Source organism: Eriocheir sinensis, unplaced genomic scaffold (assembly GCF_024679095.1).
Source record: "Eriocheir sinensis breed Jianghai 21 unplaced genomic scaffold, ASM2467909v1 Scaffold698, whole genome shotgun sequence".
Classification (NCBI taxonomy): Eukaryota; Metazoa; Arthropoda; class Malacostraca; order Decapoda; family Varunidae; genus Eriocheir; species Eriocheir sinensis.
This window is the reverse complement of record NW_026112051.1, coordinates 226,208-241,474: the sequence shown is the minus strand read 5'-3', so window position 1 is coordinate 241,474 and position 15,267 is coordinate 226,208. Positions and strand designations below refer to the sequence as shown.

The 15,267-nt window shown below is 45.8% G+C and overlaps 1 protein-coding gene across 3 annotated transcripts; it reads left to right on the top strand.

Annotated features, from left to right (window-relative positions):
• Nucleotides 1-448: 448 nt before the first annotated feature.
• Nucleotides 449-13,324, top strand: LOC126993903 (uncharacterized). Of its 3 annotated transcripts, XM_050853070.1 has the most exons (10): nt 449-610; nt 1,031-1,290; nt 1,698-1,777; nt 2,575-2,662; nt 3,221-3,402; nt 3,886-4,029; nt 5,812-6,006; nt 9,263-9,382; nt 10,381-10,640; nt 11,922-13,324. In XM_050853070.1, exons 1-7 carry the CDS (start codon nt 468-470, stop codon nt 5,935-5,937), a joined length of 1,023 nt encoding a protein of 340 aa, XP_050709027.1. In that variant the 5' UTR covers nt 449-467; the 3' UTR covers nt 5,938-6,006; nt 9,263-9,382; nt 10,381-10,640; nt 11,922-13,324. The 3 variants fall into 3 exon arrangements, with proteins under 3 accessions (XP_050709027.1, XP_050709029.1, XP_050709028.1); XM_050853072.1 differs by lacking the exons at nt 10,381-10,640; nt 11,922-13,324 and adding an exon at nt 10,028-10,374; XM_050853071.1 differs by lacking the exons at nt 10,381-10,640; nt 11,922-13,324 and adding an exon at nt 9,847-9,999.
• The last annotated feature ends 1,943 nt before the right edge of the window (nt 13,325-15,267 follow it).

The following is a 15,267-nucleotide window of genomic DNA, read 5'->3' as shown; positions in this document are numbered from 1 at the left end:
CTCACCTCCCAGCTGATGGCCCTGGCGCGGGGCAAGGTGGCGCTGGTGCTGGAGGTGTGGCCAGGCCTGTACACACACCTCACCTCCCAGCTGATGGCCCTGTGGGCAAGGTTGTGCTGGTGCTGGAGGTGTGGCCAGGCCTGTACACACACCTCACCTCCCAGCTGATGGCCCTGGTGCAGGGCAAGGTGGTGCTGGTGCTGGAGGTGTGGCCAGGCCTGTACACACACCTCACCTCCCAGCTGATGGCCCTGGCGCGGGGCAAGGTGGTGCTGGTGCTGGAGGTGTGGCCAGGCCTGTACACACACCTCACCTCCCAGCTGATGGCCCTGGCGCAGAAATCTAAAAAATAGCTTAGACAATTATTATTACATAGCAGGATGATAGTAATATTGATAATAATAATAGTAATAATAATAATAATAATAATAATAATAATAATAATAATAATAATAATAATAATAATAATGGTAATGGTAATAAGCAATCCCTGTTGTGTGTGCAGGGTGGGAGCTGCCTGCCGTCCTGGCCAAGAGTGCTGCCCACTCACTCAGTGCCTTGCTGGGCCACCACTGCCCCCCTGCTGGACCCCCCTGCAGCCATCACCAAGGTGCCTGATAGCTGTCTGTCTGTCTATATCTTTCTGTATCAATCTGTCCATCTCTATGCCTGTCTATCTATCTCTGCTTATATCTGTCTTTATCTATCTATCTATCTCAGTCTGTCTATATCCATTTATCTATCTCTCTGTCTGCCTTATCTCTGATGCAGGATTTATTGAACTGTTTTGTTTTAATATTGTTTTTGTCCCTCTTTTTTATTATTATTATTCTCCTTACTTTACTGTTGCTGTCTATTTTATTTTCCCTATCCATGTCTGCTCATTAAGAGGAAGCTGTTTGGGCCTGTAGCATTGTCTTATTTTTCCTTGATGGCCTTTCTTGGATCTCAGAAACAATGTCTTTTTCCTATAGTTAACCTGCTCTTTTTCTCAACATTGACCTTCCTCTCCCTTCCCTGTCCTCCCCAGCCTTCAGGAGACACTGCTGAGCCTGGTGTATGTCCAACGGGCACACTGGCGCTGCTTCCAGTACCAGGGGTCCTTATGCCAGCAGGAGGTGCGGGGCGAGGCTGACCCCAGCACCTTCACCCCGAGCCTCTCCTTCCAAGGCCTGGTGGGTGTCTGGCCCTTACGCCTCCAGACCAGAGACGCCATGCAGCTCCTGACACCACAGACACAGCAGCTCAGGGAGAGGATTGGTGAGAAACTGCTGCAGCTGAGGAGGGAAGGTATGTAGGAAGGAAGGGGAGGAGGAGAAAGAGGGAGAGGGAGAGGGAAGGAAGAGAAGAAAGGGAAAAATGGAAAGGAGGGAGGGAAGGAAAGGAAAGGGAAGGCAAAGAGGAAGAGGGAGAGAGAAAGGGGGGGGTTGAGAGGGAAAGAAAAGGAAGCAGGGAGGAAGGGAGAAGGAGGCAAAGAAAGGGAAAGGAAGGAGGGGAAAGGAGAGTTAAGGGAAGGGAGGGAGTGAAGGAGATGTGAGAGAGGTTGGGAACATTAGGAAATGCCTTTGTACTGCAGTGGACCAATAATAATGGCTGAGGAGGAGGAGGAGAAGGAAGAGGGAGGGGTGTACACCTTTCATAGGAAGCTCAGTCACAGCAAACAGGAGTCACTGAGGAGCTCTGTGCCTTGTCTTCAGAGGCCGTGGTGCTGAGTGAGTCTCCGAGGCTGTGTCTGGTGTGTGACGAGCAGGTGGAGCAACACGCAGCCTTACGGAAGGTTAAGTGCACTACACACTAAGGTGTTTTTTCATTCACAGACAAAACATAATGAAGATAGTCTTAAGTACTCTGATGTACCCGAGGCAGCTCTTGGTACCTGCCAGAGTTTTTACCTCAAGAAGACCAAGTTTCCCTCACATATATATCTACTTGGACCGAATTTTTTGTCCACACCAAACCCACTGAGGCAGCACATGGCATCTTTTTACCAGAGCTTTTACCTCAAAAAGACTCAGAGTTTCCCTCACACATACCATTTATAGAGGACTTCGTGGTGCAGTGGTTAGCACACTCGGCTCACAACCGAGAGAGCCCGGGTTCGATTCCTGGGCGGAGTGGAAAAATTTGGGCGACTTTTCCGATACCCGACGCCCCTGTCCAGCCAGCAGTGAATGGGTACCAGGTATTAATCGGGGGTTGTGTCCCGTCTCCTGGGATCTGTTCCCTTCTATAATTCCTTCCCTTCTGTCTCTCCGGCATATGACCACAGATGTTGCGCCGACTAAACCAAACTTTCCAACTTTCTACATACCATTTATTTATTTTCACCCAATTCCTTGTTACATATGTCACCCATTCAGGCAGCTTTAATACTCTTTACCAGAGCTAGAAGACAAAGCTTTCCTCACTTATCTAACCAACACTTAACCACCATAACTTTGACCACACATAACCCCTTGAGGCAGCTTTCTACCCTCGTACTAGAGCAACCTTTTTTACCAGACAAGTTTCCCTCACACCACAACACACAGAGGTACACACTAATTCCCTCTTTCCCCTCTCCCCCCCTTACAGGGAACATCCAGAGCGGCCACAGCGCATCCAGTGGGTGTGGGAGGTGCTGGGGCGTGCCGGGGTGCTGGGGTGAGGCCAGCGGCTGCAGGTGGGTGGTGGAGGCACTGTCTGTATGATGTGTGTGTTCATGTTTATGTCACTGCTCCGTCGTTCACTGTTCAGTTGTTTACTTCTCCTTGTTCGCCTTGCTTAGTATGAGTCTCCCTTCACACCTGCACTGGCTAACACCTGTATAGCCACCCATAGTAAAGCATAGAGGGTATGCAGCTCTATATTCCTGGACCTGCTTTATAAACTTGATGCAGTGTCAGCCAGTAGGATCAGTTGGGTTGAGTTGAGGCAAAGAAGTTGTTCTCATCGTTGGAATTAGAACTGAGGAAGGAGAGAGAGAGAGAGAGAGAGAGAGAGAGAGAGAGAGAGAGAGAGATATATATATATATAAATATATATATAGATATATATATATAGAGAGAGAGAGAGAGAGAGAGAGATGATGCAAAACAGATTCTGGATAAAGGAAGGAGAGATGGGAGAGAGTAAATGAGAAATAGAGAGATTTATAGATGATGTCAAAGAGATATTGATAAAGAAAGAGTCTAATCCTAATCTAACCCTTTTCTCCCTCCCTCTATCCATCCTTGCACAGCCTCGGTGGCCCAGCGTGAGGAGGTGGAGCTCATGCACAGCCAGGAACACGTGGCCTTCATGTTCAGCCTCCAGGCCCAGCGGGAGGAGGAGCTGCAGACCCTTCAGGAGAACTACAAGTCTGTCTACCTCCACCCCGCCACCAACGTCTGTGCCCTGCTCTCGGCCGGCTCACTGCTGCAGGTACGAGGGGGAGAAAGGAGTACCATAAGTGCATGTAGGAGAGAGTAATGTTGTGTTCACGTTGGTAGAGAAAGAAGGAGGAGGAGGAGGGGGAGGAGGAGGAGGTGTGTGAGACAGGTGATGAAAAGGAATGGCATTGAGTCACTCCTCTAGTCTCTGCTCATGGTTGGGTCTTTAGATTGGAGGAGGAGGAGGAAGGAAAAGGAGGAGAGAAAATTATAGTAAAAGCCTGTAATAGAAAATAATGCTGTATTCAAATTGGAGGAAGAAGAGGATAAGGAGGAGGAGGAGAAGGAGAAGGAAAAAAATTATAGTAAAAGCCTGTAATCTTTTTTTAATTCTGCATTCTATACTTTTTATACACACACTTATATGTACTCTTTTTCTAGTCATAATATACTTCCCTCAAGAATGCATTTGGAATTGACAGTAATGAAAGAGGAGGAAAACAATGTAGGAATGATATAATCTCTTTACTTGAAGGTCGTGGACGAGGTGTTTGCAGGCCGAGCCAGGGCCGGCGTGGGCATCATCCGTCCCCCGGCCACCACGCCGAGCCGGACCGCCCCCACGGCCTCTGCTTCTACAACAACGTGGCCGTCGCCGCCAACAGGCTGGGATGCCAAGGTGGGCGCTGCTTGGCCCTGGCACCACATTAACTCTGCCTTTTATTTTCATCATTATCATTCCTTTGTCAAATATTTCCTTCACATCGCCTATTTCTCTTCCTCTCCTTCCTTTATCCTGAATCTGTTTTGCATCACCTGTCTCTCTTATTCCTCCTTCTCTTCCATCTCTCCTTCCCTCTTTTATCTGTAATCTCTTTGGTCTTATCTATCTCTCTATTCTTCATTCCCTCTCTCCCATCTCCTTCCTTTATCTATCTGGAATCATCTATTTATAGTCCTTCTTTCCTTTATCCCATCTCCTTCTTTTATCAAAAATCTCTCATCTCCTTTTATCATTTTCCTCCTTCTCTCTCCCTTTCTTTATTGTCCTGTGTGTGTGTGTGTGTTGGTGTGAGTGTGTGTATATGTGGGTGTGGGTGTGAGTGTGTGTGTGTGTGTGTGTGTGTATTTACCTAGTTGTGAAATGCAGGAAAAGAGCTGTACTAGGCCCGTGCTGTCCCGTTTCCATAATGCTTATTATCCAGTTTGGCTTTGAAGTCATGAATCGTTTTTGCACACACAGTCTCCTCGTCAAGTCCGTTCCATGTTGTTATGCTTCTGTATGGAAAACTGTATTTCTTGATGTCTCTCCTACAGTCGCTCTTCTTCAATTTCTTACCATTGCCTCCTGTCACACTTCTGTCACGTACCACTAGGTCTTCCCTGTCCAATCCCTCTTGTATCCTGTACAATGCTATTAGGTCCCCTCTCTCTCTTCTGCTCTCCAGTGTTGTTAGTCCCAATTTCTCCAGTCTTTCTTCATAAGTGTGTTCTCTCAGAGTTTCCGGTAATTTAGTCGCTGCTCTTTGTATTCTTTCCAACTTTATAATTTTTTTCTTCAATATAGGTGACCACACTAATGCTGCATATTCCAGTCTTGGACATATCATTGATGTTATTAGTTTCTTCACCATTTCTTCCTCTAAATATGTAAATGCTACTTCTATGTTTCTAAGAAGATTGTATGTTTCCCCAGTTATCCGATTTATATGCTTTCCAAAGGATAACCTGTTTGTTATTGTCACTCCCAGATCTTTTTCCTCTGTTTTTTTCATGATTCTTTCATTACTGAGAGAGTAGTTCCCCGATATTCGTCTACTGCTCTTACCAAGCTCCATCACACTACACTTCTCTGTACTGAATGTCATTTCACATTTTCGTGACCATTTGTTTATTCTGTCGAGATCTTGGCTCAGGGCTACACAGTCTTCTTCATTAGCCACCCTCCTCATTAGTTTAGCATCATCAGCAAACATATTCATATAGCTTGTCACCCCTTCTGTCATGTCACTTATATATACTGCAAACACTAGTTTCTTCCGTCCACCTTGATTTATTGTTATGTGAGTGTGTGCATGTGGGTGTGTGGTGTGATTGTGTGTGTGTATTTACCTAGTTGTATTTACCTAGTTGTAGTTTTACAGGACCTGGGCTTTACGCTCGTGTGGTCCCGTCTGTGTGTATTTACCTAGTTGTGACGTACGGGAAAAGAGCTACGCTCACGCTGTCCCGCCTCCATATCCTCTCTTATCCAACTTTTCCTTAAAAATCATGAATGTTTCTTGCACAAACCACCTCCTCCTCCAGTCTATTCCATAGCTCAATGCTTCTGTTTGGGAAGCAAAGCTTTTTTCACATCTCGCCTACACGTGTGTGTGTGTGTGTGTGTGTGTGTGTGTGTGTGTGTGTGTGTGTGTGTGCATTCTACTGTACTCTCAACACCCATCTCTGTGGCCTGCAGGGTGCTGGTGGTGGTCTGGGATGTGCACCCCTGCAGCGGCATCCAGCATGTGTTTGTGGCCGAGCCGAGGGTGCTGTACGTGTCCCTCCACTGCCACGACCACGGCCTCTTCTTCCCATCCTCTGAGGACCCAAACTACGACGAGTGGGGACGGGACCTGGCCAAGGCTACAACATTAACATTACCCGCAACAAGGTGAGGGCCATATCTCTGCTGACGACACACACACACACACACACACACACACACACACACACACACAAATGAATAAATAAAACGAAAGAAACCGGTCAATAAATACCTAAATCAATAAAACATCACATAAATCAGTGTTCCGAGGACATTTTTTTTCATTGCTCTTCTCTGCACCAATAAAAGTATAGCAGGAATTGACTTTTTGTCGCATGCGTGAAGACATAACTTACTAACTCCCAAATGCACGAGTCTCCCCAATGTGGGTCATTCTGTCTCCTCTTCTCAGGGGAAAGGATGGTGGTGAGCAGGACCTTTTTTAGTGTGTGTGCCTGTGTCAACGCTAGATTTTTTTAACACACTCGGTCAGCTTTTAGTCTCCACCAGTGTCGGTATTCTCAACGCTTCCACCTCCCACCACGTCAACTATTCCCAAAGGCCGAAAAAGACTAGCCCATCCGCTGCGATTGGCACGGATTTGGCCTTCACTGGTAGCCTGGTTTCCCATGTGGTACTGATGTGTTGGATATTCCCTCCCAAGGTGCAGGACTTTACATTTTTCTTCATTGAATTGTAGCAGCCACCTTTTGTTCCAATCCTGTAGCTTGGTGAGGTCTTCTGGTAGGAAATCCTCAGTCAAGGGGTTAATTGAGTTTTCATGAGGATTTTTTCATATTCATGGTACAGAAGAAGGGCCACACCACCACCAGGTACAGTACACTACCCCTAGTAATGCCCACAACGCCTATGGAAGCCCTGTTAAATATGTGTACTTGGGTGCCCAAAGGTTTGAGAATACAGGGCCAGTGTAGGTGTGTAGTAGATGCAGACACTTTGTTATTTTACCTTTGAAGTAGATGATGAAAATGTTTTTGTTTCTTTCCTCTTGTGCATGATCAGTGTATTTATTTTACCCCTGGTCACCCTCTACTAGTCTAGGGGTCACATTCTTAAACATTTCCGCACCCAAGGTCACCTGTTTGACAAGGCGTTCATGATAGTTGTGGGCATTTCCAGGAGTAGTTTTATGGCCCTGGTGGTGGTTTGACCCTTCCTCTGTACTGTGAACCTAAAAAAAACATGCATCAGAGCCCGACTGGTCTCCTTTTTGGCCTCTGGAAATAGTTGATGTGAAGGGCGGAGTCGTTTGACAATTCCGACCTAGGTGTGTAGTAGAGGCAGATACTTTTTCTACCTTTCACGTAGATAACTATGTTCTAGTTTCCTTTCTCTTGTGCATGTTTGATATTTTTTGCACCTGGTCAAACTTTACCCTTCCAGATGTTGAGTAATGGTCACAAAATGGTTTGCTCGTAGAATCTTTCCAATAGGAAGGGAGAGGTCAAAATGTTCTTGTTTTCCCTGTGTTAGAATGTTCAGTCTACTAAATTTTTTTCATAAGTAAAATGGGTCTTTTTACATATGACTGCATTCCTTTGACTCTGTGTCCTCATATTTGGTTCCTATTTATTTGTTGAACATTTCACATATTAGCCCGTCTGCTGCGACAGGCACGGATTTGGCTTTCACTGTTAGCCTGTTAACATACTCCCAGGACTTTCTCTGCCTCTGTGGTGGATAGTGGAGTGTTTCCCATGTGGTATTAGTGTGCTGGATATCCCTTCACTGGTAGCCTGGTCACATACACTCCCAGGACTTTCTCTGCCTCTGTGGTGGATAGTGGAGTGTTTCCCATGTGGTATTAGTGTGCTGGATATCCCTTCACTGGTAGCCTGGTAACATACACTCCCAGGACTTTCTCTGCCTCTGTGGTGGATAGTGGAGTGTTTCCCATGTGGTATTGGTGTGCTGGATATCCCCTCCCAGGGTGCAGGACATTTTTCTTCATTGAATTGTAGCAGACATTTTCGTTCCACTCCTGTAGCTTGGTGAGGTCTGTCTTCTGGCTGGAAATCTGCAGCCAAGGGGTTAATAAGTGTGCTGCACCTTCATGGGACCAAGTTTCCCTTGCCCCTTTTTTGGAATTACTTTTACACAGACATTGTTGCAGTTTGAGAATGCTGCTCACTGGTCGCTTGCTTCATGTCCTACTCTCTGACCCTCACTGGACCTGCCTTTGACCTGAGAGCTCTTCATGTCCAAATACTATGCCTAGATAGATAGATAGATAGAGAGATAGTGTGATAGGTAGGTACTCCCAGTTATCTCCTGACATTTGCTGTATTACCTTTCATGAATTGATAAGTTTATCTGTACTGTGTTCATTGACCTGGTAGTGAAGACGTTAGATGGAGTCTTTCAATGCTGCATCTTTTAAGGTTAATCAGATGATGACAACTATGAGCCAGGTGCCCAGAGTTTGTTTTTTCCCAAATAAATGAACAGCTATTTCAAGAGAGGTTGTTTCCCTCGAGAGACAGGAACCATTCAGGAAAAGGGAGAGAAGGAAGAGGGAGAGGAAAGAAATGCAATGCAGTTTGCTTACTGTGAGACAAACAGAATAAATGGACATAACAGCAGCATCACCAAGGTTGTGTTAATGGGAGGTAAAGTAGATAGAGTCCGTCCTTTCTCCCCCCCAAAAATACATAGACACATTACATGGACCAGGAACAATTTTGGCACAATATTTTACTTATCCATAATTGCCTAAGTGGCCAAAAGAGAGATCAGTTTCAGAAGGAGAGGTGTCTTGATTGTTCTAAATACCTATTCAAACACATGTTAACCAACTTGAAATAGTGCTCCAGCCCTCACTTGGAAAGAAAGGAAGGAAGGAAGGAAAGATGGAGGAGAAAGAGGAATAATTAAATGGAGAAAGAAAGGAAGAGTCCAAGGAAATTTAAGGAAAGAAGGAATGATAAAAAGGAAACTAGGCTGGCTGGGGGGGGAGAGAGAGAGAGAGAGAGAGAGAAAGAGAGAGAGAGCTAAACCCTTGATTCAGGTATTTCACCATCCCGTGTCTTTCCTCCCAGCTACAAATCAGAAAATTAACCCTCGAGTACTAAGTCCTCTGAGTATTTTTCTCCCTACACTGGTGCTGAAGTATTGCATTTTCATTCAGTCACAATTACCTGACACTTTTTTCCTGTTATGATTCCCACTGATCAATGTCTAGATCCACACAGCCCTGTCCAGCACATGAAGGTTCACCCTGCTATCCAAGCTCCCAATGCAAGAATCAGTTATGGTCCTCAGCTCTGGTATTTCATCGTCCAGTGTCCTTCCTCCCAGCCACAGTTCAGGAGGAAGAAGTCGTGTTTATTAAAGCCACAGTGTTTTTCTTGTGTTGTTTCAGAGTGGCATGGGTGACGCAGAGGCTCTCACTCAGGTGGTGCTGCCCGTGGCCTACCAGTTCAACCCACAGCTGGTCCTGGTCACTGCCAGCCTTGATGTTGGTGCGGGGACCTACTTGGAGGTTGGTGGATGGTGTCACTATCTGTATGACTACCTGCAGCTGCCTCTTTCTCTTTTTCTGTCACTATCTGTTCAGTTCAGTTATCTCTCCATAATTATATTTTCAGTTCATGGTCGGGAGTTTTGGCTTCATAACAGCACTCTCTTCACTGTTTGGGTTTCTTGTTTTCCTCTCTTTATTCCTTTAGTGTTCTTCCTTATCCAAAATTTCTGTATTGTTCTTTTTGCTTTTTTTTTATTTATTTATTTATTTTTTATCTGCCTTAATAACTCATCTTCAGGGGCTGCCAAGTGTATGCAATGAAGCATTTTGTAGTATCCTTATATTGTATCCTGGTGTATTGTCATCTCAGACCATTGCATTCCATAGTGAAAAACTCCCTTCCTCTTCCTCACCCCCATTCCTCCTTTCATGCATCTCATACCTAAAGTAACACAGCCTAACCATTGCATTCCATATTACAGGACTCTCTTCCTCTTCCTCCTCCCATATTCCTCCCTTCATGCATCTCATACCTAAAGTAACACAGCCTAACCATTGCATTCCATATTAAAGAACTCCCTTCCTCTTCCTCACCCCCATTCCTCCTTTCATGCATCTCATACCTAAAGTAACACAGCCTAACCATTGCATTCCATATTACAGGACTCTCTTCCTCTTCCTCCTCCCATATTCCTCCCTTCATGCATCTCATACCTAAAGTAACACAGCCTAACCATTGCATTCCATATTAAAGAACTCCCTTCCTCTTCCTCACCCCCATTCCTCCTTTCATGCATCTCATACCTAAAGTAACACAGCCTAACCATTGCATTCCATATTACAGAACTCTCTTCCTCTTCCTCCTCCCATATTCCTCCCTTCATGCATCTCATACCTAAAGTAACACAGCCTAACCATTGCATTCCATATTACAGGACTCCCTTCCTCTTCCTCCTCCCTTATTCCTCCCTTCATGCATCTCATACCTAAAGTAACAGCCTCACACACACTCCCAGGTTGCTGCATGAGTCCTAATTGCTTTGGACATATGATGGCCCTTCTGTCTGGCCTGGCCAAGGGCCGCATGGTTCTGGCACTGGAGGGCGGCTTCAACCTCACCACCATCAGCTGCTGCAGGACGCTGTGTGCCAAGGCCTTGCTGGGGGATCTGCTGCCCCCCCTTGAGCCCCAGCTGGTGCCCAACAAGAGTGCTGTGCAGACCACCAATGACGTCATTCGTACCCACAGCCGCTACTGGCCGGCGCTCTGCTTCAAGGTGAGTGTGGGTTTTTTTAATCCGACCACTGCAATTGGCACGGCTTTGGCCTTCACTGGTAGCCTGGTAACATACAGTCCCAGGTCTTTCTCTGCCTCTGTGGTGATAGTGGAGTGTTTCCCATGTGGTATTGGTGTGCTGGATATCCCTTCCCAAGGTGCAGGACTTTACATTTTTCTTCAGTGAATTGTAGCAGACATTTTTTGTTCCATTGCTGTAGCTTGGTGATGTCTTCTTGTAAGAAATCCACAGTCAAGGGGTTAAGGCGCAGGATTGGTGAAAGTTATCCCTCATGTCCTGCTGGTGTGTTCTGTGCCTGGTAGTGTTGTCAGTACATAATATAGAAAGCTGCCTCATATCCAGAACTATATATTGGACATGTATTAGTTAGATCTCTCAAAACATTTCTTCAGTTCTCAATGGCTATAGATATTGTTGTTGTCAGATGGTAAGAAGCAAAACACATTATCCTCTCTATGTTTGCAGTCTTTTCTTGTGGTTTGAGTCCTTGTGGTGCCTGACCCTGGGCAAGGTTACTTTCTTTACTGCCCTCACACTGCCCCTTGCCTCCCTGAAGCAGAGTCAGGGAGAGGTTGTCTACATCTAGCATCAGTATAATAGCCTTGGTGATTAGTAGAAGGAGATAATAGAAGGATTAGAAGGTTTATTTTGATTTATATTAGTTTTTTTTCATAATATCTCTTCTTCCTTCTCCTCCTCTCTCTCATTCTTCCTCCCTCTCTCTTCCTTTCTTCCTCCCTTTCCCTCTCCTCTCTCTCTTCCTTCATTACATTCTTCACCCATTCCTCCTCCTCTTCTCTCCCCTCCAGGATTTATACCTCATCCAAATCTCTCCCTATGTTAGAATCGCTTCTCTTTCCTTCCCTCCCTCCTCTCCTCCTTCTCCCTCTCCCTCCCACTCTCTCTTCCATTCCCTTCTTTATCCACCTTTTCCCTTCTCTTTCCTTCCCTCCCTCCTCTCCTCCTTCTCCCTCTCCCTCCCACTCTCTCTTCCATTCCCTTCTTTATCCACCTTTTCCCTTCTCTTTCCTTCCTTCCCTCCCTCCTCCTCCTCCTTCTCCCTCTCCCTCCCACTCTCTCTTCCATTCCCTTCTTTATCCATCTTTTCCCTTCTCTTTCTCTCCACCACTCTCTACTTCTCTCTCCTCCCTCACTCTATCTCCCTTGGTCCACTCTGTTCTCTCTCCTTCCCTCCATGCGTCCCTCTTCTTCCTCCTCCTCTTCTAGATTTGGATAGTAATATGTTTTAATGTATTGCAGAAAGAAGCAGCAGAAGAAGAAGAAAAGAAGAGAAGGAAGAGGAGGAGAGGGTATATGTGTGTGTGTGTGTGTGTGTGTGTGTGTGTGTGTGTGTGTGTGTGTGTGTGTGTTATATGGACAGAATTTAAACTGATTTCTTTCAACATATATTTTATTATTATTATTGAAAGACAAACTTCTCTTCTTCACTTCCTCCTTCTTCTCTTTCATCTTCTTCTTCTTCATCTTTTGTCGGGGTTCTGATAGGAAGAGAAATAATAAAAATAATGAGAAAGAATTAGCTCTATAGTGAGAGAAAGAGGGGGGGGGACCATATATGTGTCTGTGGAAGCATGTGTCTGTGGGGGTTGTCAACATACTGTGGGGGTCATCCTGTGGATCTTGAGAGAGAGAGAGAGAGAGAGAGAGAGAGAGAGAGAGAGAGAGAGAGAGAGAGAGAGAGAGAGAGAGAGAGAGAGAGAGAGAGAGAGAGAGAGAGAGAGAGAGAGAGAGAGAGAGAGAGAGAGAGAGAGAGAGAGAGAGAGAGAGAGAGCACAGCCTTCCGTCTCTTTCTCTTCCTTCTTATTCTTTCTCTCTTTCTACTACTACTACTACTATATTTCCTCAGTAGTTAGTCAGTCAGTCAGTCAGTGTGTGTGTGTGTGTGTGTGTGTGTGTGTGTGTGTGTGTGTGTGTGTATCTATATCTCAGAAGTGCCTCCATCTGTCCCTGCTCTGGCACTCTCGCTCTTCAATTCCTCTTCTATCTCCTTAAATCTTCACTTATATACCCATGCAGTCTTCTTCTCCTCCTCCTCCTCTTCTTCTCACTTTCCCTGACAGCCCCTCCCTCATACACTCTCTTCACAAACCCATTCTCATCACGTGTCCAAACCATCTGGGCGCAGCACACTCCACTTCTTTTGCTGCCACACCCACACCAAACCGCTCATACATGCTTCATTCTGCCTCGTCCTGACACACCACACACACCTCTTGTATAACACCTTTCCACTGCATGTATTCCCCCTTGCTCTGCTGCGTGTCATGTACAGTACTTGGCTAAAGCTGTTTCTTGATCCCCTCTTGGCCTCCGTGCTCACACTTCTTCCCTTCCTAACTCTGCCCTTCGCTGCTCTCTTCCTGACCTCACCTCCCTGTGGATCTGGCTATCTAAACTCATCTATATTCCTGCACTACTCACTTCTGCTCTCCCTCCCACGTTCCCATTCATTACAGTTTATTTATCTACTCATTCCCTCTCACTAGCACTCCATATCTCCACTTCTTGCTACAATTGTCACTTTTTTCCCCCATTTATCCTGGTGTGTGTGTGTGTGTGTGTGTGTGTGTGTGTGTGTGTGTGTGTTCCTCCTGTAATATTAAAATAATGTAGGAATGCTCAATAAAAATAAATAAAAAATATATATTACTATTATTATTATCATTGTTATTATCATTAGACCCAAGAAGGAGGAAGAGGGATAGAGAGAAGGGAAAGGAAGGAGGAGGAGGAGGAGGGAGAGGAGGAGGCAAGGGAAAGGGAGGGGGAGAAGAGAAGAAGGGAAGGAAGGAGAGGAAGGAAGAGAAGAAGAAAGAAGGAAGGGAAGAAGATATGAGAAAGGAGGAGAGATGGAGGAGGAGGAGGTCATAATCTATCTTCCTCTGCACCGTGAACCCAAAAGAACACTCCTTATGACCCGACTGACCTCCTTTTTGGCCTTTGGGAACAGCTGATGTGCGGGGCAAATGCTCCCGACCCTAGGAGGGAGGAGAAGAACTGGAGAGGAGGAGATAAAATGGAGAAGTGGAGGAGAAAGGGGAAAACCAGTGGCAAGAAGACACGAAATAATGACAAGAAATATTAAGGAAAGAGAAAAACAAAAGTAAAGAGGAAAATAACAGGTTAGGGAAAGAAAACAAGGAAAGTAACAAATAAAAAAGTTAAGGAAAGAAAAACAAAAAAAACAAGAACATTAAGAAAAGGAAATAAAGAAAAGGACACTGGCCGAATCACTTCCCCAGCCGCCCCTGAGGCCTTAACACACACACACACACACACAGTAATTCCCTAAACAGACCCCACATTTACTGGGCCAATGCGACATGTTTTCAGCCCCCAAACAGCCCCTTCCAAGCCCTCTAGTGTGCCCAGACCTTCCAGTAGAGGCCAGGGCAGCTCAACAGATTAGCCCCAGCCCAGGGACGGGTTTTAATAACACTAACAGACGTATTTTGACAACAATGACAGTCACCAAGAACCTGTAGAGTGGACAGGAGGAGGAGAGAGGAGGGAAGGAGGGGAGCAGAGAAAGAAAACTTGAAAGAGGAGGAGAAGGAAGAAATGATGAAAAGAGGGAAGAAAAGAAAGAGAATAAGTGGAGAAAAAGTGAATAAAAAAGAAATTGTGCTATTTTTTACCTTTGTTCCTAAGTCTTCTTCCTCTTCTTTTTCTTCTTCTTCTTCATCTCATTCCATGGAAGAAGTTAAGTTGAATTAGTATTCGTATACTAAAAATAAGAAAACTCTGTGTCCCTGCCTCCCTGATAGGTTCCCTGCCTTCTAGCACTATAGTTCTGCTGCCTCGTCCAGCCTCCCTGTTATATGTTTAAGGCCGAGATTTTTCTCTCTCGTCTACTACACCCGGTCCCACACGTCCTCTGCGTGTATTGAAACATACGAGACATTAATCAAGACAAGGAGAGGGTTTTGTCGGCTGCCCAGGATTGAACCCGTGACCAGCATGACGGGAGAGCCACTACCTTACCAGTCGGCCAAAGAGGTATCCCGCTGGCTGAGTGGGTTATGGGAGGCTTGCCCGTCAGGCGGAGGCCTAGTCGCTGCACTACATATGCATTAAAACAACACTGAAAACAATTACAATTATGAAGAAAAGAATGGAATTGACGGCATTCCCTCCTCACATCTTAATTCTCCCTTTCAATACCTCCCTCATGTATTCCCTCCCTCTCCACACTGTAACAGGCAAGTGACAAGGGCCAGGAGGAGGAGGAGGAGGAATTAGTGATAAGGGAAGGCATGCCTGACACCACAAAACCTCAAAACTGCCAACTCTCTGAATAAGCTGAAAAACTAAAATACTGGAGCCTACATTATTCCCTCACTTCCTCTCCATCTCCTGGTTCCTTCCGTCCAGGAGAGAGCAGCGGAGTTCCTTGAGCAGGCCCTTCCACTTGTAAGCCTGGGACTTCTTGGACGTGAGGCATCTTGGACAGCTCTGTGGTGAGGTGCTCAGGCTGGGGAGGAGGAGAAATGTGTAGGGAATGTGTTGGGGGAGGGAGGGGAGAGGGGAAGGGAGGAGGGGTGGAGGGTAAGGAGGAGAGAAGAGAAGTTAGCAAGATTTTACT

Excerpts from the sequence above, each read along its gene's own strand:
- LOC126993903 (XM_050853070.1), top strand. The coding sequence starts at position 468 with ATGGTAATGGTAATAAGCAATCCCTGTTGTGTGTGCAGGGTGGGAGCT. Across the intron at positions 611-1,030 it reads CCCCTGCAGCCATCACCAAG|CCTTCAGGAGACACTGCTGA; the intron begins GTGCCTGATAGC and ends TGTCCTCCCCAG. Across the intron at positions 3,403-3,885 it reads CGGCCGGCTCACTGCTGCAG|GTCGTGGACGAGGTGTTTGC; the intron begins GTACGAGGGGGA and ends CTTTACTTGAAG.